Source organism: Abramis brama, assembly GCF_963993115.1.
Source record: "Abramis brama genome assembly, chromosome: 12".
In the NCBI taxonomy this organism is placed as follows: Eukaryota; Metazoa; Chordata; class Actinopteri; order Cypriniformes; family Leuciscidae; genus Abramis; species Abramis brama.
Window position 1 is genome coordinate 38,404,637 of NC_139974.1, and position 23,034 is coordinate 38,427,670.

Below are 23,034 nucleotides of genomic sequence, written 5' to 3' on the forward strand. Positions count from 1 at the left end.
AATGTTCTATTGAAATTCAATGAGAAAGGTGACAAGGTTGCTAATGCAACACCTACGAAGTGCTCAGACCGAGCTTCCCGCTTGATCACAGCATATATTTAAACTCAAGGTTCTCGACTGATTAAACTGAAATCTGCAAGACAAGCCGACAGATAACGAATGCTCTGAAGTAAAACTAACATCTCACTGATTACATCTCCAACATGCCGCTCCGCAGCGCTGGCTCTCAAGGCTTAGCGCTGTTTGGCAACATAAATGTTTACTATCTTAAGCTGTGAAAAGCACGCTCACTCGTGCGGCGCTCTGATCAACAGTTAAAAACACATTATGCCCACTTGTATGGCGTGCAGAAAATTGTTTCCAAAACAGAGAGCAGAAATGAAGCCGTAATTGACGGTTTTGGCTTCAACATGGAATATTTTAACAGTCAGAGATCATCGATTTTGATTTTTTTCCCATGACCATGAGCGTGTGCGAGCGAGGATTCCCCTGCATATTTGTATTGACTGCCGGGGGCCAGCGGGGGTGGTGGGAGCCGACGGGGACATGGGCCGGGGCTGCATGCTCTGAATAATGCATCTCTCAGACCAAACCTGTCATTGTCTGAAATATTGCTGGCATCATTCTTTGTGACAGAATAATGAAACATTAAAAAAGGCAGTGGAGTGCTGCATTTTTAACAGGGGGCTCCAGAGCTCTGCCCTACAGATCAGAGCTGATGGGATACGTCTGTGCACGTGTGTGTGTGTGTGTGTGGTGCTTTCATTCAGAAGAATGCAAGATCTGAAGTGTTTGCTCACTGTGATTAGGGACCATAAAGATCAGTGAATGTTAGCAATGTAATGTGCATCTTTTTTAATTACTGTTTCTTCACGAACGCAAGAAAATCCTTCCTTAATGAGGATTTATGTGTTGTTTCCTAGTAGAAAATATCTAAACAGTTTTACTTAAGCAAAACTGCATGCTATATTTAGACTTGTACTCAGAGAACATTGTAAATTAAGTTTATTTTTCTTGCACCTTTGGGAAATTGTTGTTTTCTTATTATTATTTTAAGCATAAATCTAACAAACTACTGTAAGGTTCTTGTATAAAATAGGAAACATCTGCCAATGGATCTTTTTACCAAACTGAATTTTGCTTTAAGCTGATGTATTTAGTCTTATGGGTGTTTAGATTTTAGTTTTTTTCTGCAAAAAAGACAAAAATACCTAAGAAAAATGTATTTGGTGCCATGAAGGACAATCATTTCTCAGGACTGTTCTTAAATTACCTTGGAACATTTAAATATATTAGCAAATTATAATTTATGAATTACATATTTAATGTTTTGACATTCACTACAATTCAAAAGTTTGGGCTTTTGAAAGAAATTAATACTTTTATTCACAAAGAAAGCATTAAATTGATCAAAAGTGACAGTAAAGACATTTATGATGTTACAAAAGAAACGCCTCCATTGTAGTCTTGAGTTTTCTTCCGGGAACGAACACGTCACAATATTCCTCTTTTAAATAATTCATATGCAGAATAAAGGGGCGGGGCCTGGTTGAGTTAGTTAGTAGTGTGTTGAAACTGGCGGTTATGGTAAGGGGCGGGACATTTCCCAAACACACTCGAAGCGCTCGACCAATCACAACACACTGCTCCAGCCGACCAATCAGAGCACAGTGTGCTTTTCAGAAGGAGGGGCTTCATAGAGACAGGAACTAAACAGAGCGTTACTGACTTGAAAGAGAGGAGCTGCAATAATGGAGAATATGGGGAAAATAAGGTGTGTTTTTTTTTACATTCAACCATGAAAACCTGTTCTAGTAGAGCCCAAAAACAAAATCAAGACTTTGAAAAAGGGCATAATACGTTATTTAAAGTTGCTGTCTGTAAGAATCTCAGAGATCGTTGTTTCCCTGCCTCCTCCTACTCCTCCTCCTCCTCCTCCTCAGACTCGACACTCACGCGAGTTGCCAGTTTGAGGACGCGCAACAGAAACAAGCGAAACTGACAACAAAAGTCAAGGAGACTTAGTTGATGATTTGATGAGATTTATCTGCGTAAAATAATTGGCTGTAGAAAGGGGCAATGTTTTTCAGAGAAACGAGTGTGAACTTAGCATGTTTCCTAAATATCTGCAAACATATTATGGTATTTTTATGCTTTAGTAGAGTAAATAAAACAGCACCTTTAAATCCAGCAATTTTGCAATATTATTTGCTATCATTCATTGTAGATACTGGATCTGCATCCGCTCTCCACATTTCCACCTACACTTACTTCTGCGAATGTACATTGCCTCCAGAAATCTGCAGTTAGTGCGAGAGCAGTGCTTCATGGTACCAACAAAAAGGCACAAAATTCCCTTCCTGAATCTTCACAGACAGTGAACCTCGATGGTGGAAAGATCTTCCCGACGGTATCGGAACAACTCAATCCCTCTCTACCTTCAAAAACCAGAACAACAATGAGCACTCAACCTACAACTAAGCATTTTTTTTACTTTCTTAACTCTTTTTCACTTATTTTAACTTCTCTGCAGCAGCTGTGGAACTGCGTGTCACAGGACTGTCTCTCAAGGATGAATGATTTTGTTGTATTGTTCCTCTTTTGTAGATCACTTTGGAGAAAAGCATCTGCTAAATGAAAAATAATAATAATATAAATGTTCACATATCAGCATTATATCGGCCAGACATCGGCATTGGCCAAAAACAACACAGTTTTGACCACCAGCCTTGTGCGCCAAAAAACTACTCAAAGCAATGGCAATGTCCATTTTATGATTCCTTCACAGTCTCAATGGATTGAATGCAAGTTTTTGTATTCCCGAACCACGGCCACCAATAAAACTGGCTTCACGATATCTCAAGAATCATTACACACAGCTGAACTTTTCTGGCTTATACGATCTGCTTCCATGCTGTTTCTGAATCCAACAAAACAAAAGCTTTTATGACAACCGTAAGATATGTATCTCCACTCCAACACAAGCGCTCAGCCCAGGCTTTGTTCTACAAGGCACTTTAAGCTTTTAATCGTTCCCTCTGTTGGCCTGGATGTTTGACGATACTTCAGGTGCATGATAATGAAATCTCCCCCTCCCAGCAGATGAGAAGCTCAGCAACATCAGCACAAAACACACTTATACATCTCCCTTCCTGGATTTGCTCTCTTTTTCACTCTCTATTTGTGTACTTTTTTGCCATTATCTTGTTCCACTCGCATATTGAATGATTTGAACAGAGCTGCTGATGACAAATGTACACCAAACTCATACAGGACTAATTAAAGCAGCATGCAAAAAAAATAAAAAACATTCGGTGAAGTCTTGCACGTTATTTTGCCCAAGACTATTTATTCAGTTTTTAAACAGTTACACACTGTGACATTTGGCTTTGCTAATTGAGCATAATAGATGTATCTTTGCAGATAACGTTAAGTGGATATCACTTTAAAAGATAGGCATGGTTTACTAATTATTCGTTGATGTAAAAGAACCTCAGCCCTTTTGCAATTCCAATCATTACTAATGGCTTGAACTACAGCTCCGGGGAACAAGACAAATTGCTGTGATTGTTTATGTCTAGATCTCAGTACCTGGGGTTAAAATCCATAGATATAAATTAACAATTCCTTTGTTCCTATGATCAACAGAGTTGCGTACCACTCAGCATTGAATTTAGAATGGCTCTTAAATTACAAACTATTTAATTTCAAATAAAATAATTTTTAAACGGCTATTAACCCAAAACATTTAATTATACAAAAATTCTGTCACCATTTATTCACCCTTATATCGTTCCAAACCTTTATGACTCTCTTTCTTCCCTTCTGTGGAATATAAAAGTAGAAATTTCAACGTTGCATTGACTTTCATCATATTCTTCAGAATATATTCTTTTATGTTCCACAGAAGAAAGAATGAAAGAAAGGTTTGGAATGACATGAGGGCGAGTAAATGATGAACTAGCTCTTTAAATTCTGCACAAACCTCAATTTGGAGACTAGGGCAAATATCTTTGTTTCCCTTGCATTTGCCTGCTAGTACTGATTTTTTTATTTATTAAATATTTTTTTATTGCAATTGGTCTTCAAGTCAGAGAGAAACGCTTTGACTCAATCTGTATCCCACTCATTTGACAGAAATAGTTTAGAGTACTGTATAGTAGAGGAATTTGAAAGTCAATATTTGTGTTGGGAACTGAACAAGCAGGCAATATTTCACGGTATGTTTAGTACTGTGTGTACACATGTCAATGTTGAAAATGGCGAGTTCAATGGAGTGATGTATGTGTTTCAGGGGCTAAAACACCTCAGTTGCTGACGATTCATTTTCACTCCTTTTCATTTGCAAAGCTATCATGTTTGCGTTTTATTAAGGCTTCATTTCAGATGACATCTAACTCGTTTAGGACCCTCCATCACAGTGCGAGCAGTTCAATGACCAGAGACGAGCCTCGGGGAGACATCACAAACCGCTCGCATAATGCCAAACGATGCTTGTGAGGGAGGTCTAAAATCCCCAGAATAGTTAAACTGACAGATACATTTACAGAGGAGTTTTTTTTCTTTTTCTTCTTTTGTCATGGTTTCTCTTCTTTCAACACCAAATACCTCATAATAACACCAGAGCCTTCTTGGTACAGGACTGGGATAGCAAAGAGGCTTTCTTTTAGCACAAAAATGAAACCTAAGACAAGAGACCGAGAGGTCTGAAGTGCTTTCTCATTTCACACTTTCATCTCTGTAGTATTTTCCAACTGGCGTCTGGATATTACAATCACAGGCTGTCTGCAAACATTTCAAGCCTCCCTGGAATACAGCAGGTCAAGGATTCTGGGTAATAAACAAGCTACTGACACAATCTGAACTTGTTTCATTAAATTAAAGGGATATTTCACCCCCAAATTTTAATTCTGTCATCATTAAGTCACCCTCATGTTGTTCCAAACCTGTATTACTTACTTCTATGGAACACAAAAGATATTTTGAATAATGTTTCAACTGTTTTGTGACATTTCTGAAAGAACATCTACTGAAGAAAGTAAGTGATACAGGTTTGGATGAACTATCCCTTTAGGAGCTAATATGCCCTTTTACAAAGTCTTGATTTGGTTTGTTGTTGATACTTTATTGATCCTTTACAGGAAATTGCATTGTCACGGCAGCTTCAACACACAAAGATACAGCACCACACTTAAAAAAAAAGTCACTTCCGACTCTGTACCAATATACAATTAAAAAAGAAACAATACATAACAAAAATAAATAGTTTTGGGCAGTTCAATAAAACATTCATAAAATGTTTTTGGGCTCTACTAGAATATACGTTTTCATGAATGTTGATTATTTTCCCCATATTCTCCATTGTTGCAGCTCCTCTCTTCCCAGTCTGTCAGTAACGCTCTGTTTAGTTCCTGTCTCTATGAAGCCCCTCCTTCTGAAAAGCACACTGTGCTCTGATTGGTCGGCTGGATCAGTGTGTTGTGATTGGTCGAGCGCTTGTTTGGGAAACCGCCAGTTTAACACACTACTAACTAACTCAACCAGGCCCCGCCCCTTTATTCTGCGTATTAATTATTTAAATGAGGAATATTGGGATGTGTTCGTTCCCGGAAGAATAAAAGCACAATAGTTCTTCTTTAAACGTAGTTGGTTCTGTTTAGATAGTAGCTAACTGCTTTTTTAAAAACAGTAGCTTGACTACTTTAAATTACTAGTTGCTTGCAGCTAAACAAGCCACAGCTTCTCCAACACTTCTGTTACACAGAGACTCAGAGACACAGAGACCAAATTCATTTCAGTTCATCTCTTCATCTCTATTTCCACTGCTGGTTTGGAAGGTCAGGTCTTTGTGCAGTGACACCAGACTGGCTACGCTCTCAAGACTATGAAATATTCTTACTGCGCAACACCTTGCTTCTAGACAGGTCCATATTCGACAGATGGCTTTAAAGTGTAAATGAAAGACGAGGAACCTAGTTGCTAAGCTACACACATTCTGTCTAGGAAAACGCAAATTGAATGTACAGTATAGAAATGAATGCAGGAGACTTGTATACTTCAACATAATTCAGATGAGACTCACCCTTGTGAAGAAGTAGTACACTTCAGCATACTTTTTAAAATAGTAGTATACTTGTTACGGAAATAAAAAGATACTCAAGTGCAAACTGGAGTATTAACATCACATGTTTATTGCAACTAAATGAAAACGTATAATAGTTTAAATTTATATTTAATGCAATTAGATGAGTGGTTTTTGACCACCTTAAGAAAGTAAATTTTATATGTAATTTCATAATTCTATTGTCTTTGAAATAGGGTTAGTGTACTGCCGAATGTACTGCATTTATGGTAAACTTTAATGTCATTTATATTCAAACTTTTATGCCAAATATCTAAATAACACAAGTGTAATGATGAAGTTGCAATTTAGTACAATTAAAATATTAACTTATATAATGAAGAACACACTAAAGGTTAAAATTATAATACAGCACTTTACATGTGCTTTAGTATGTCAGTCAACACATCAAAATAAGTGTACTTCTTTAAAGTAAAACTTTAAATTTTACATTACAAAAGTGCACTTAAGTGTGTTAATAAACAGTCATGAGAGTGTACTGCTTAAGTACACTTAAGTGGCCTTTTATTTCAATAATATTATATTATCTACAAGTACGATCATTAAAAATATATACTTTCAAGACTTAAAGTGCACATTGAATACTATTAAGCACACTGCAAAATAACATGATTTTATACATTCAAACTGAATGTGAATATTATGGTATGTAATAGTGTCATATGTACAAGACATGATGAGCCCTATTTTAACGATCTGAAACGCAAGTATCAAAGGCGGAACGCAAGTAACTTTGTGGGCGGATCTCGGGCGCTGTTGCTATTATACCGGCGGGATAAATCACTCTTGCGCCCGACGCAAATCTAAAATGTGTTGGTCTGAAGTAGCTACATTACTCATAGGTGTGGTTTGGGGCGTAACGTGAAATAAACCAATCAGAGCGTCATCTCACATTCCCTTTAAGAGCAGGCGCGCTTGTTCCATGGCGGATTGCTATTATAACAGCGGATTTGCCAAACGCACGCCAGCAGCGGTTCACAGCCGAGGAGACCGACGTTCTCGTCAGGGCCGTAAAACACAGAGAAGTGACGTTGGGGATGGAGAAACACACCCAAATTAGCTTCGGTTAAACAGGCGTATAATAATTTGGGTAAATGTGTAAGCTAGATTTATGCCTATTTTTTCACATCTTCATGGACACCACAATGATCTCCCTCATGTGGAATATTTTTCCTTGTAATTATGTATGGTTTGCAAAAATGGCAACTGATGCGTCTGTGTAGATGAGAGAAGCAAAGTGTGTGTGCGTTGTGCACACGCTACATTATGGCCAAGCATGCGCCCTTAAAAAAGCATCTGAACGCGCCACTGACTTTAGACTAGGTTTCTCCTGGTCTGTGGTGGAATTGTTTTCTGAAACTGCAAAATAGCACCAGGGAACGTTTGCGCCGGATCACGCCTCCTCTTTTCGCTGAACCGCCCCCGGAAGCACAAGTTCATTCCCTAATTTACAGACGTGCGTCTGTGGAGGGAAAAGTCCGCTGTGCATCGGGTGCAAAATAGGAATGATACATGCGTCGGTGTACAAAGTCAATTGCGCTGGGTGCAAGATAGGGCCCTTTGAATTTAAACTAGGACTGTGTGAATTAATTAACATGTTAACATAGTTAAACATGTTTAAAACCACATTCAGACGTAATAAAGAGAGTTTTGAGCACATATTGCCAAAAAAACACCAAACGCATTGAAAGGCATCACTCCAGCCTTTGCTGTGTTCTGCTAAATGTGGTGAAACTGCATCCAATCTTGTTGTGTATTTCCAGTTACTCACCGAACTCCCTGGGTACAGAGATAGCATACACACAGCTCTGTCCCGTCGTGTAGTTCCTCGGGAAATTCGGCGACAACACGGTTCCATCTGTCCCAGTAGAGCGACTTCCACATGGTGCTGTACACACACACAGCCAGATCACTCATTATTTTATGCTTAAACATTCATGATGAACTGCTATTTTTGAGACACCAGTTTGGATAGAAAAAAATCTTGGCTAGCGAAGCATGTGCAAGTCATTTTACGTGTTTGATTCATTTTGTTTGGTCTACGGCAGCAGGACCGAGCTGTTTTTCTTTGGTTATTCTCAGAGATTCTCTTAAACATCCATCTTTACTTGCGGACTGTACCTTGACAGCTGGGCAGCCCCCTGTTCCAGCCAGGCCTGCCATCATCACCCATAATGCAGGTAAGCGTGGAGTAGCCCTGGAGGACGTAGCCTGCCTCACAGTAGAAGGTCACGGTGGAGCCCAGCTTGTAGTCACTGCCCAGCCGAGTGCCATTCATCACATTACCGGGATCAAAGCATGACTCCCTCAGCTTAGCTGTGAGAGATGGAGAGAAGGTGCAGGAAAAGCAAGGGTTGAAATCACTTTAGGTGTATCTTAGCTTGCGGGATGGGTGGTTATTGGTTGAAAGTTGAAACCAAAATTACTTTACAACATAACCAAATAGACTTTTTTATTGGGGTTGAAGCTTGTGAAGTATATATATATATATATATATATATATATATATATATATATATATATATATATGTATTTGTATTACGGGCAGGGTTTTGAAGGCTTGAAACACATTTTAAATAAAGATAATTGTTTTATCAAGTTCAGGATTAAGTTTAAGGATGATTCTCACAAAACTGTACTTTCTGCAAGTTTTATTCAAGGTAAATTAAAAACACTTTTCATTTTTATAATTCAAAATTTATGGATAGAGTGCAACAACAAAAATGGCGAGGTAAAAATAAATGTTACATTTGTTTAGAGCTTTATATATATATAATGTTATATAAATGTATATATAATACTCATTACATGCAAAGTGAGTTATTTCAAGCCTTATAATTTTGATGATTATAGCTTACAGCTTCTCAGAAATTTGGAAAATGTTCATAAGCTGTAAGCCATAATCATCAAAATTATAAGGCTTGAAATATCTCACTTTGCATGTAATTTTCTATATAATATATTAGTTTCACCTTTTAAGTTGAATTACTGAAATAAATGAACTTTTACATGATTTCACCTGTATATATATACTGTATATACAGTGCTATGCATAAGTTTAGACACCCATTGGCATGGTTTTATTTCAGTTAGCCCAATAGCTGGTTTGATTTGCATTGAGAGATGATCTTATGGAAAGTACTCCATGCCAATCTCTAGGTTTGGTGAAGGCTATGTGATGATGTGGGGCTATTTTAATTCCAAAGGCCAAGGGAACTTTATCAGGATGCATAGTATCCTGGATCCATGAAGTAACTGGCCTTTAAAAATAAAAATCTTCCTGCCTCTATGGGAATTTAACATAGGGGTGTACTCACTTATGCACCATGTATTTTAAGGAAGAACATTTATTTATTTACGATACATTATTCATTCACAAAGAAAATTGGTGTCCTTAAAGGTTGGATTTTTCCTAATTTTTTAAATTAAGGCATTAAGTTCAATTTCCAAAATATGATTTTTTATTCCTCTTTTTAGTCAACTTTAGCATGGGTGTATTCACTTATGCATTGCACTGTATATATATATATATATATATATATATATATATATATATATACTTATTATAGTTAACTGAAACTAAAACCATAAAAAATATTTTTGTTTCTTGAAATAAAATAAAATATAAAAAAACATTTTATTTCAGCTATTAGCCTCACAACATTTCTCATTTTTATTTAGTTTAACTTGATGTACTGAAATAAATAAAAATAAAATAAAAATTAATAAAACTATATAGACAAAGAAAAAATTCTGGAAATGACAAAAAATAAAAACTAATAATAAAAACTAGAAAAGTATCTTAATTATACTAAAATCACACAGAAAAATAAATAGATAAGGGTGAGTAAATGATCACAGAATGTTAATTTTTTGTGTGAACTATCCCTTTAAACCGTCAACTAAATACTAGTCACAGTTAATTTGACTGTGCAGTCAGAATTATGTGTTTCTAACTAAGGGTTTGGACGTTTAGGCTGGAGAAATGTCAGAGTCTACCTTTGTACTCCAGGTGAAAGCCGGTGTAGCTGACAGATCCATCACTGCGGAAGGCCAGGTACATGCTGTTAGAGCTGCTCTCGATCCGTTCGGGAAGCTTGCTGTCCTGGAAGCTCCCGATCAGAGGGCTGTTGCTGTCCGTTCCATCGTAGATATACAAGAAGTCGTAGTTGGGCTCTATGCTGAAGCTGGGAGAAATGATCAAAGAGGAGTTTTCTGAATAGAGGGATCAAAAGCTCTTCATCTGGATACAGATATTCGAGTCCTGAGATCAACTTTGCAGACGAAAGTATAAAGTAAAACAAGTACAAAGAAATCAGAGACTGTTTTAGAGTGATAGGGGTGGCCGGGGCAAGTTGTCACACTTCGTACTCCATTCAATATTTTTGGTAAATGCAACCTCAGATGAACAACAACATTATTTATTTATTTAAAGCTGCAGTCCGTCGTTTTTCCTCTTTGTCGCCCTCTCTGTTTGAAATCTGCAATTGCAGTTATTTGCGTAATTATAAACTTTACGTGTGTTGTGCCTCAGCACGGCACAGCGTGGATGAATCCAATGTTTTGAGGAGAATGTGCGCGCCAGTGTGGATACTGGCATTCGCAATCACAGATTCTACTTTTTGGAAGAATGACCAACATAACAATTTTCACTGGAAAATGTTGTCTGAACAAGTAAGTAACATCCACTTTTGTTCTGATCAACTAAGGGGAAAAATCATTGCAGTAAATCGTGCGATTAAATCTAACGATCGCTTATCATATCATGTCAAACCGTGCAAATTATACTTTGTTCTTAAATTGTTAATGTTAACAACATCAGCATTGCGTGACTACATTTAATGCCCTTCTGATATTTATCCTTGTTTTCGCATGGGCCGGTGTCAGTCTCTTTTTTCTGTAGCCAGTCCGAAGGCTTTTGCGTTTTACAACGGGTGAATCTCCAGTTGGTGATTGTCGTTTGAACCTTTCTGGATCCGCCATCAAATTGATGAGTTTAATTATATCAAGTGCTGTGAGAAAAGGCTATAAATCTCCACCTCCAGCATCCTCACACTCATAGCCGACTAGCCGAGACTCTTCTTTATGTTTACAGATGTGATGTAATGACGCAAACACATGCTCGAATTTCCCGCGGAAATCCACCAGTACCACTGGAGTTAAAAACATTATTACAAGCTTACCATTTTGATTTGAGCTAAGGCAAGCAGAGAGTGTTGAACACTGGCTGGTTATGTACTTGCTCAAAAAATTATTTTGGATCATTTTTAACCCAAAAAAGTTACGGACTGCAGCTTTAACAAAACTAAAGCCAAAATGGAAAAGCCATGGGTGACAAACTACAGTAAGTCCACCCTACGATTCAATTGCTTGTAGAGCCACTTTTAGCAGCAATAAGTTGAAGGAATGGTTTTCTGTATGACAGTATCAGTCTCTCGCATCATTTTGGCCAGCTCTTCTTTACAACGTTGCTTCAGTTCATTGAGGATCGCAACATTTCGGTCGGGTTGAGGTCTGGACTTTGACTGGGCCGGTGCAACACCTTGATTCTTTTCTTTTCCAGCCATTCTGTTGTAGATTTGCTGGTGTTCTTGGGATCATTGTCCTGTTGCATGACCTAATTTCAGCCAAGTTTTAGCTGTCTCTCACAGATGGTCTCACATGTGACTCTAGAATACTTTCCTGTCCATCTAAATGCCTGTTATGCATGCTAACTTGCTTGCGAGGTACGTTGACGTATGCCACTGTATTATCCATATGGCCAGCATGACAGCTGACCATTAAGGCTGAACATATAAATAACCAGGCGTTGAATGGCACGTGCAGAATCAGCATCTCTGCTGGGCTCAGACACACACTTATAAACACTTGCACCTTTTCATTTCCAGTAAGGTGCAATGATAAGGTCCCGCACATCAGTGGAGAGTCATTTGCATGAGATGGATTGTGACTGAATCAGATTTACACTCCCTTTCCCCCCCCATTATGCAGAGAGAGAATGCTAAGCATGCCTTCCACACTCCACTGCGTCAGAATCCACTGCTTAGGGGTTATTATAGGATAATTCATACACAGGATAAGATCCTTTACACCACATTAAAAAAGCCATTAATTCCTGATAAACAGATGCATCTGCTTTCCCCCCCGTACTCCATACCCTCTGTAGCTGTCAATCAGAAAACAATTATTTCTGCAGGAAATCAGGTTGATAGCACAAACTGTACTATTGCTAAATAGAGAGACACCCGGATGGGATTACATTTGTAGTGATGCTAAAAGAGGTCACTTTTTTTTTTCCCGGAGTGTATTGTTCATTTCCAATTTCATTATGGACATATTTCATACCGTGGATTTTTTAAGGAGAAAGGAGTCAGTAATGGACTGTGTAATGAAAGTCTTTGAGATGGAACCCGAACGAGAGCCATTTATTAGAAACTTGCCCGTTCTGGCAGAACTCCAACATGCTTGTTTACTCGGAGAGGACGAAATTCTAATGAGAAAGAGGCTACATAATGCCAACCATGAGGATGACACTACCTGCCGGGCTGGGCTTTGAAAAAAGAGAGGAAAAAGTTCTTCCTCATCTGTTTTTGGGGCTGATGTATGGCTCTAACAAGCAGCTGTGAAGGTTTTGAAAAATATTAGGCACTAGAAAACTCACAAAACAGCCTCAAATGGCAGCTCCTGTTGTGATGAATGCTGTAAATCGTGACACATAGGCAGAATGAAAGATTGTTTTTGAGCTATCGCTGTCATTAAAGCAACTGCTCTTAGATGATGAGTCAAAGAGAAGACGAGGCAAAGTTTAAACGTTCAACAGTCGTAGATATTTCAAAGTGTGAGCGGGAGAGACAGAAGGAGAAATCCTGAAACCTAAGCACTTCTTCTTCTTCCGCTGACTGTGTGCGAATCCTGATTATTATTCCACGGCCTCACGCCTGGACTAGACCCTCGCGACACGCTTTGATCCAGGTGGAAGGGAATGGCTTGCTAGCGGTGCTATTAGCATTAACATTAGGACTTTGGCGACTGTCAAATAGGACGAACTCCTACAGCACTCGAACTTAACCTCGCGCTGACCCCGACTGGACGGAGGATCCCGCTTGCGGCTTGAGCGGCGCTTCGTGTTGGCTAAATGAAAAATGGACATAATTAGCAACATGATTGGACTGTGAAGGAAATTTATCAACCTTGCTTTTATACTAATTGGTCACATCACTCAAGGCAGAGACACCGCTCTACACCTTTAAGGCAAGAAGAGGGGAAGCTAAAAAAAAAAGAAAAAAAAGGGACCACCGTCAGGTTCATTACAGACAAAAATGAGCAAAGAATTCCAGCTGGGCTCATTATCTCTCCCAGACATGAAATGCATTTTAATTCAGACATTGATAGCAGTCGCGCTACATAATTACTCAACACGTCGACTGCGGCCATGTCGAAGGACACCGTGGGCGCTCGTTTTAGATTCAGCATTACGACACAGCAGCCTCTAAATGAACTCGTGAACTCATCAGTTGGAGATATTATAGCTCAAGTGAAGGCATAAACGAAAGACCAGGAATAAGCGCACGCTGAGATTATTTCCGATCGCACATCTTTCTGTCTCATCGGACACAATTTAAACTGCGCTGACCCCACCACAACAGAGGGTTCAGCGGATATTAACCTTCCCACAGAACCGCACAGTCTGCATTCACAAAACTTGCTGGACAACGAAGGTAAGTAGACGACAGTAGTCCCCGTTCACGACATTCTCACACAAACACTAACCTGAAGCTGCTGACAAACATCGGAGTGTCCTCAAAGATAAAGTACATAGAAACACCCGGCCTAATGCACACCTTCAGCTGAGACGAGACGTCTAGAATATATTTGATATTTATATATATAAACTGTATATTTGTTATTAAATGTTATTAACTATTACATTATACATACATGATAAATATATCAGTATAGTTTTGTTTGTCTTTCTCCCTCTCTTCCATGACTTTTTATTGTGTTTCTGCACACCACTGATTAATAAATCTTAAATAAATAAACATTATATTTCCTTTTTATATATGCATGCATATATACTGTATATTCCTACTGTATACTGTATGTTCCTCCTTTTTCATATATATATTAAATATTATATATTATATATATTAAAGTAAGAGTAGCTAGTTTTAAACGTATATATAAACGTATATATATATATTTATTCATTTATTATAGTAAAAATGTTTTATATATATTCTCATATATAAGATATATATATATATATATATATATATATATATATATATACACACACTGTATATATATAAAATTATAAAAATTATAAATATATATAGTAAATACAACTATAAAACATTTCTGCTGCTAATAAATAATTGTTAATTTAAATAAAATAAAAAACAAACATTTTATTTTAACATTTCTTATTTTTATTTAGTTTAACTTGATGTTCTTAAATAACTAAAACTGAAATAAAAAATGTAATAAAAATATATACATATTTAGAAAAATTATAAAATAACAACTAAAACTAACTAAAATTAAAACAGAAAGTACTATCTATCTATCTATCTATCTATCTATCTATCTATCTATCTATCTATCTATCTATCTATCTATCTATCTATCTATCATGCAGTATATTGTATTGTTATTGTATTACTTTTTATGTATCTTTTTTCAGTTTTGTTTGTGAATTTCCCTGTTGTATGAATTGCACAGCCGTACAGAACAGCTCACAGATGAGTTTACCTGATGAACGCAAGAGACAGGACGTAATCCGAGTTGACGGCGATGAGCCAGTCGCAGTCCTTGCTGTGCGGGTATGGATGAGGGAAGTTGGGCGACAGAATAAACCCAGAGGAACCGGTGAGATTGCCCCCACATGGAGCTGGGAAAACACAGAGGACTCGTATCAGCAGCATATGGGCATTAGTAACACATGAGGAGAATCTCTTATTAAAACATGCGGCTTGAACATCTGTGCCAACCAGGAACCAGGAGAACGAGCGCTGGAGTGAACACGCGCAGACAGAGATATGTAAGCTCCTCTGAGGAACCGCGCCATGTAAAGCGCTCATATCTTATATATGAGAATGAGAACTATAGTGAGAGAGAAAGGTTATTTAAAATATGAAAGGAAAAGCTGAAAATCCTGCTTCCAATATGAAGTGTCTTTTGAAAGAAAGAGACAATCCGTATCTGGTAATTTGATATTCATTAATTTGGGCAGACTTTCATGTCACTGCGATGATAAGGAATCTCAATGGTGTCGGGTCTTTCACATCGAGTACAACTCTTGAGAACGGCCTGATTAAAAAAACTGCTTAAAGTGCTCTTTAGATACATGTTCTGTTGTCAGCATCTAAAGCAATATGTGCTAATTAACCGTTTAGATGTCTCAGAATCATGAATATGTGTTATGAAAATGAGTAAAACAATACTTCTTATGTACAGTATGAGGCTTTGTCTAATGTTTACAGATACAGCATCTAAAGTGTACAAATACAGTACAATTTGGCATATCATAACTTTTTTAAAACATCCTGCTTTGTTGTGCGAACTGTTAGATACAAAAACAATATATATATATATATATATATATATATATATATATATGTGTGTATCTATACCTATATATATATATATCTATACATATATATATATATATATATATATGTAAACATTTCTGTTGCTTTAAATAAATAAATGTTAACTAAAATAAAATAAAAACAAACTTTAATTTCAACATTTCTGATTTTCATTTAACTTGATGTACTAAAATAACTAAAACTGAAATAAAAATATTATAAAAAAATTAAATTTGAAAAATAATTTTATTAAAAAAGAATCAAAATATTAATAAAACTATAATAGTATCTGAATGATCCTAAAATAACACTATAATAAACCAATTTAAATGACTAAAATATGTTTAGTTTTGTCATAATTTTTGTAAATAATCTCATTCCATTTTCTTTTTCTTCTTCCTTTACTTCAAAATTGTTGTATTGACTGAATTCTTCAAACTACACTATTCAACACTTTTTCTTAAATAATTAAAATAAAAAAATTAAAAATTAAATAACAAATATATATCTTTTATTTAAAATATGGGAATTATATGTAAATTAAATAAAATCCATACAAACCAACATTTGATCACAAACTACTGTAGCTAGCAACCCTGTTGCTCATTCCGGTTTAGTTTTGAATGCATTACGTATATTTAATTGTAATGTTTACTCAATATTATTGCAAGAAAATAACAAGATCAAACAAATGTTACATGCAGCCAGTATAATTCTAAAGTCGAATACTAATTCCAACAGATCCATTCCTTTAATTAAATCCCGATATAAAGCCTCACCTATACAGACAGGAGGGCTGGGTTGCCAGTAGTAGCGGTTCTCCACTTGTATGCAGGTAATCTTCACGTCTCCCTGCAGTTCATACCCAGGATCACACTGGAAGGTCACGGTGTCTCCAGGCTCGCGACCGTCTCCATTACGACTGCCGTTCATGGGAACTCCTGGATCCCTGCAGGCCGTGGCCACTGAGCCTGCGATCACATTCAGAGCAATTAACAGTCGATTAACCCCTTATGAGCAGTGACTGTACGCTGTCAGTCCACAGATCACAGAGACACTCACTGGAGAACTCGATGGCGAATCCAGACTTGCTGATGTAGAAGTCGGTCTCGAACTGAACGGTGACCATGTTGAGTGTGCTGTGGATGTTCTCGGGCAGAAGAGATCCGCTCACCTCCCTCAGAGACATCTCGTTCTCCAGAGGCCCGTCCCAGACCCTCAGGATGTCGTGGGACGCTTCCGTGTCGAAGGCTAGAAACTGCAGGCTGTTCATACAGAAGTGAACACACATACATGCATCAGGTCATACTGGTCCAGTCACGCGTCATTAGATGCACAGTGTACAGTGATGGAAATAAAGGGCTATCTGACACAGAACAGGTGTGCCCACAATGCATAAAACGAACAGCACGGTAAGGTTATTATAGTTAACTAAAATTACAACTACTAAATCCATAAAGAATTGCCACTTGAAATTAAATAAATGTTAACTGAAAAAACGTATTTTATTTCAGCTGGTTGGCAAGACATTATTGCTCATTTTCATGTAGTTTAACTTTATGTACTAAAATAACAAACTAAAACTAAAACATAAATAAATAAAAACTATATAGACATTATATATGTACAGTATATATATATATAGTATGTAGTATGTGTGTGTATGTATATACTGTATGTTTTCTAATAAATATATTAGTGCTGTCAAACTGATTAATCAGGATTAATCACATCTAACATAAAAGTTTGTTCATATAATATATGATATAATAAGTTTATATAATATAATACATTTATAAAATAATGTGTGTGCAAATATATATATATATATATATATATATATATATTATACATAAATGTATATGCATGCATATAAATAAATAAATAAATATATATATGTATATATATATATATATATACACACACACACACACACACACACACATATGATATGTGTACATATATATAATATATATATATATATATATATATATATATATAAACACGCACAAACTCTTATGATAGATGCAATTAATCACAATTAATTGATTTGACAGCACTAATGTATGTTTAAATATATATATATATATACACACACACACACACACACACACACAGACACGTACACACACACATATATGATATGTGTATATGTGTGTATATATATATATATGATATGATATGTGTACATATATATATAATATATATATATATATATATATATATATATATAAACACGCACAAACTCTTATGATAGATGCAATTAATCACAATTAATTGATTTGACAGCACTAATGTATGTTTAAATATATATATATATATATATATATATATATATATATATATATATATATATATATATATATATATATATATACTTTAACTAAAAAAATAAAAAAAATAAAAAATATATACAAATATAAACTTTAAAAAAAAATATTAATAGAACCAATAATATTATCTCAATGATACTAAAATAACATATTTCCATCTCTCTGAACCCAGACGGATAGAAGAGTTTGATTAGGCAGAAATAAATGATCAATTCTTTGCAGAGTCGTGACAAATCACAGAGGTAGAGTTATATAATCATATCTCAAATATTATGCTCCAGGGTTCGAATAATTGAGGAGAACAATTGCATCTCCATTCTGAGCATCAGTCCTTGACTACATTTTAACAATCTGGTCTGATCGAGACATCAGATGAACAAATAATGAGCGAGTGTGCAATTTCAAAAAAGCTTTTTGCTGCTAAGAGAATTATAAATAGGACAAATTATTAGGTTGTAGTGCAGCATTAAAAGTGCAACAGCGCTTTAAGCTTTATAATGAGTTTGGCAGTGCAGGTGGTAAACAAAGAGATTTACGAGGCGCCATCAGCTCATCTGATGTCTTCTTTTCTCTCCGTACAGATGCAGCATCAATGGCCAGCTCCACCATTAGAGGTTTATTAATAGATAAAGCCTCTTGTCTCAGCTGAATACACTGGCTGTATTCTTATGGGTTTGGTAATGAACCGATCGGTGGAGGACGGACAGCGGAAGGTACAATATATTCACATTTGAAGCAAATACTGATCAGCACCTAATGATGTTTCCCGAATCCACCTCGACGACCCACGTGCAGCGCAGATTGTTGTCGTAGGGGAACGGATAACCTGGAGACAAGATGCGTCCTGATGTCTCGCCTTTAAAACGTCCACCGCATTCAGCTGGGGAAAGAGAGAGGACCAAACAAGAGAGGGGGTGGGAAAGAGAAGTGAGAAGAAGCAGTTTATCATGCATACTCTCACATGAGCACACACACATCACGGCCCCTGAAGATTTGCAGGTGAGCACTGAAATAATTAGGGGTGTCTCTCAAACAAGCACAACACGAGAATGAAAAGCACGGTAAAAAACACAGTTAGATTGATGAAGCCCCGTGAGGTTTACAGGCATCTGAACACTTTCTGGATCTCATGGAATAACTTTGTTAATAGAACAAAGTGGACAAAAGTTGCAAGTGAAAAAACAAAAACAAAGAGGGAAACTGAAACTTTTTTTAAAATTTTGCATCATGCTGAATTCCTGGTGCCCACTGACTGTTGTCTTATTGTATTCAATTGACAGTACAAACAATTACAAAAAAAAACTGAATAAAAAACAAACAAACCACTCAATAACTTATTCTTGCTAAAAATATTCAACACACACACACACACACACACACACACACACGCGCACACACACACACACACACACACACATTTTACCTTTAAAGGGACGGTTCGGAGTAATTTCAACCTAGGGTCCTTTGCACTAAGTGATTCCCAAATCACTGAAGTGACGTCGACGTCCGGGTTAGCGGTAGCATTAGCCATCAGGCAAGTGTTATTTAAATAAACTCCTGATGTACTTACAAACTTTCCAATGCCTCGTTTTATGAGTACAGAACCTATTTGTACTACTGTAGAAGTTTGGTACCATTCCGGGCATTATATTAGTGGGGTAATTTCCGAGATCCAACCTTGGATCCATTAGCGCCTGCACTAAGCCATTCGGCTGATATCTCTAAATAAGCTCTAACTTTAATAATGTTCGACCAAGGGAAAAAAAGCTTCTGGGGGGTGTTTGGCTCGAGGTCATGGTGCAAATTTACTCCGAACCATCCCTTTAACAATTTTACCATTAATCATTTAAACCATTTTTATTTAAATTCAAAATATTTATAAATATATTTTAAATATAAATATTTTATTCAGAAAATGTGTATATTTATGATAATTATAATGAAACTAGCATAGTCTGCCATTTTATTTCAGAAATGTTTCATGTAATTTCCATCATTATCATTTCCATCACCCTAATTTTCATGTGGTGGAAATGTTAATAATGGTTAAGAATGACAGAGATCACCAGCGATGCATCAATATCCACAGTGGGACATTTCTAGCAGACAAATTAAACAAACTAGCGAGACTGAAAGGTGTGTTTTAAAGGAGTCCGCAGGGTGCCTATAGTTTCACCCAACAATAGTGTCTCTAACTCTGTCAGTTTCGGCACTTCTCTATTCTTCTGTCTCTCTCTCAGCCTGAATCCCCTGTTAGAAGCTGAGGTGATCTGTCGGCTTCAAGTCAGAGCATCAATCAAATGAACAAATGAGCCTGACGTCCATTTTGATGCATCCTGATGGCATTCAGACTCGCCACTTTAGCCCTCTGCACTGGGTTCATTATCAGTCGGCTTTCACAAGCACTTTATTAGGAAACTTTAATTGCAAGCAGTCTCTTTTCCCCTCAGACCCCTTTTCGATCTTCCCCATCCCGTCCCTCCCGTTCTCCCTCTTGTAACAAACTGCAGGGGCCGGGAGGAACAGTTTCGAGAGTTTCTTAATGATTCCCTTTTCAGCAATTCCTGTCACTGAGTCTCATTTGCATAAACCATCTACATGACAAACAATGGACGCACAGCTCAATGAAGCCTGAATAACAGGGTTCAGATTGCGATTTGATTAATCTGAACATTAGTGTGTTTTTTAGACATCCGGAATAGAGGCGTCTTCCGAACGTATCCCTCCCAATCCTCTCGCTAAACCAACATCCCGCCACGTCCATCGCTCATCAGGGCCGCGGCTCAGTCACGTGTCATAGGCCGGTTAGGAGCGCTCAGTCACCATTGATTGGCTGCGCACGCGTTGGAAATCAATGCAGGAAGATTGGGAGTTGGTTCGAGGCTAAAAATGTGCATGTCCTCTCCCAGCGCTATTATGACATAATGCCATGTTGAGCCGTCTCACGCTAGCTGTGTTTACGACGGCGCGGTTACGCTCTGCTCTGAGAAGAATGCTGATTTAGCATTGCGGTGGTGCAGCTTTTCTCTGCAGAAATGTCTCATTCACACACCTTACCTGTGGACTTGAATGAAAAATATAAAAATAGTTAAATATTTTATCTGTAATAAAAAAAGGAACTGCAAGATGGATACGCCTTCTCGCTATTTTGATATACAGTATCTCACTTTCGCTAAAGGTCACATCAAATGACCCGCACATTTCGCCTGTCAAAGGAAGTGAAATATCCTCCACATTATTACATATCTATTATTAATGCTGGCAGATAAGTCTGAAACTCAGGCTGATTAGTATTTTGCGAGCCAACCGTCGGTTCTGACATGGAAATGACATAAGTGTGAGTAAAGACATGCTCAGTGTTAAACACAAAAGGATAGTCATTGTGTTTTATCTACGTCTGCCGCACGGAAGCAATTTGGACGAGCGCTTTGAGTCTAATCAGAGCTCATTAAGACTAAATCTAATAGTGAGCAAATCTGATCTGGGGTCAGTCGACATAGCAATATCCAACTCATTGGAGGCTAAATCCCCATAATCACCATTCATCAGGAAAATGAAGAAAGTAATAGCAGCACACAGTCTTATCTCAAGCCCTCATGTGCTTTGCTTGATGAAGAATCATCTCCATAGCTCAACCGGGAGCCCCTGCATTCGCTACAATATTAACAACCTGCACCATTAGTCACAGATGGAGCGAGGGCTTCCACCACTGCTAATGTTGTCAAGAAACACTTTGGACTATTTAGAAGGTATAAGCATAATGTGGCTTTTTAATGTGCTTTATCCAGTGCAGAATATGAGCAATGCTGCAGCTTTAGCGAGCTCCAGAAATGGGGAGGGGCTTACACTGCAGCCTCGGATAATTATGACAAATGGCTGAGAGCAACACTGAGCTCAGTTATGATAACCACGAGGAGAGATCAGGCTGGAATGATGCATACTCGCTAATAAACCAAGTTAAAATGTGGTTTCCAAGACAAGAAAATTTCTCCATGCACTCCACTCACTCCACTCACTCCACTCACTATTTATAATGAAACAATATGTGACATTCTGAATTTACCTGTTCGCATCAAGTGATATTTCTTGCATTTTACACATATTAATAATAATTTTTGAATGAATATGTTAATTTAGATCTAAATTATAGTTGTGCGTTTAACCTAAACCATTCATACATTTGCGCATTTTTGCCTTTTGACCCCCTTTCCTCCAGGAAGAACATCAGCGAAAGGATGTGACAGAAAGTCAGTGTACAGCACAACCTGGAAACTTCTGCATCTCCCACATGATGTGTAATGCTACATTAAGCTCTGGTTGTGAATGGATGGACTTAAACATTGCACTGTTAACAATGATCCATTTGTAACAATTCTATGCACACTCGTTTTGCATGTACGCAACTTATAGTGCTAAAGGCGTTATTGAATTCATAGCCACATCCATGGTGGTGATAGTGGGGTGCGTTTACATTAGTCTATATTAGTGCTAGAATATTCATGCTGGATTTTAGATTATTGTTATTAAGGATAATATGAACTTTAATAAAAACCTTAATAAAATAAATTTGAAAAGAGGTTCACAGTCTGGTAACCTAAATTAACAGCTTATTCTTTTTTCCTTTACGAAATATTTCAAATCGATTTCATTAAAATCATTACATTACATTTTTTTTTCATCGTTAATAGCATAGCATAGCATAGCATAGCATAGCATAGCATAGCAGAACAGAACAGAACAGAACATAAAACACAACATACCATACCATATAAGATATAACAACATATCATAAGACAGCATAACATACCATAACATATAACACACCATACCATACTGTACCATACCATACCATGAAACACAACACAACACAACACAACACAACATAACACAACATAACATAACATAACATAACATAACATAACATAACATAACAACATATAACATACCAACATAAACATTGCAAAAT

At 37.0% G+C, this 23,034-nt stretch overlaps 1 protein-coding gene across 2 annotated transcripts in view; it reads right to left on the minus strand.

Moving 5' to 3' along the window:
• csmd3b (CUB and Sushi multiple domains 3b) overlaps positions 1 to 23,034 on the minus strand; it is a gene marked incomplete at its 5' end in the record, with an annotated part of 449,682 nt that overhangs the window by 118,080 nt on the left and 308,568 nt on the right. For both annotated transcript variants that reach the window (XM_084131937.1, XM_084131936.1), the window contains 7 exons: positions 7,914 to 8,030; positions 8,264 to 8,458; positions 10,142 to 10,329; positions 14,897 to 15,035; positions 16,515 to 16,706; positions 16,798 to 17,000; positions 18,822 to 18,948. In XM_084131937.1, the coding sequence (XP_083988063.1) occupies positions 7,914 to 8,030; positions 8,264 to 8,458; positions 10,142 to 10,329; positions 14,897 to 15,035; positions 16,515 to 16,706; positions 16,798 to 17,000; positions 18,822 to 18,948 (1,161 nt within the window). The remainder of the gene's footprint in view (positions 1 to 7,913; positions 8,031 to 8,263; positions 8,459 to 10,141; positions 10,330 to 14,896; positions 15,036 to 16,514; positions 16,707 to 16,797; positions 17,001 to 18,821; positions 18,949 to 23,034) is intronic.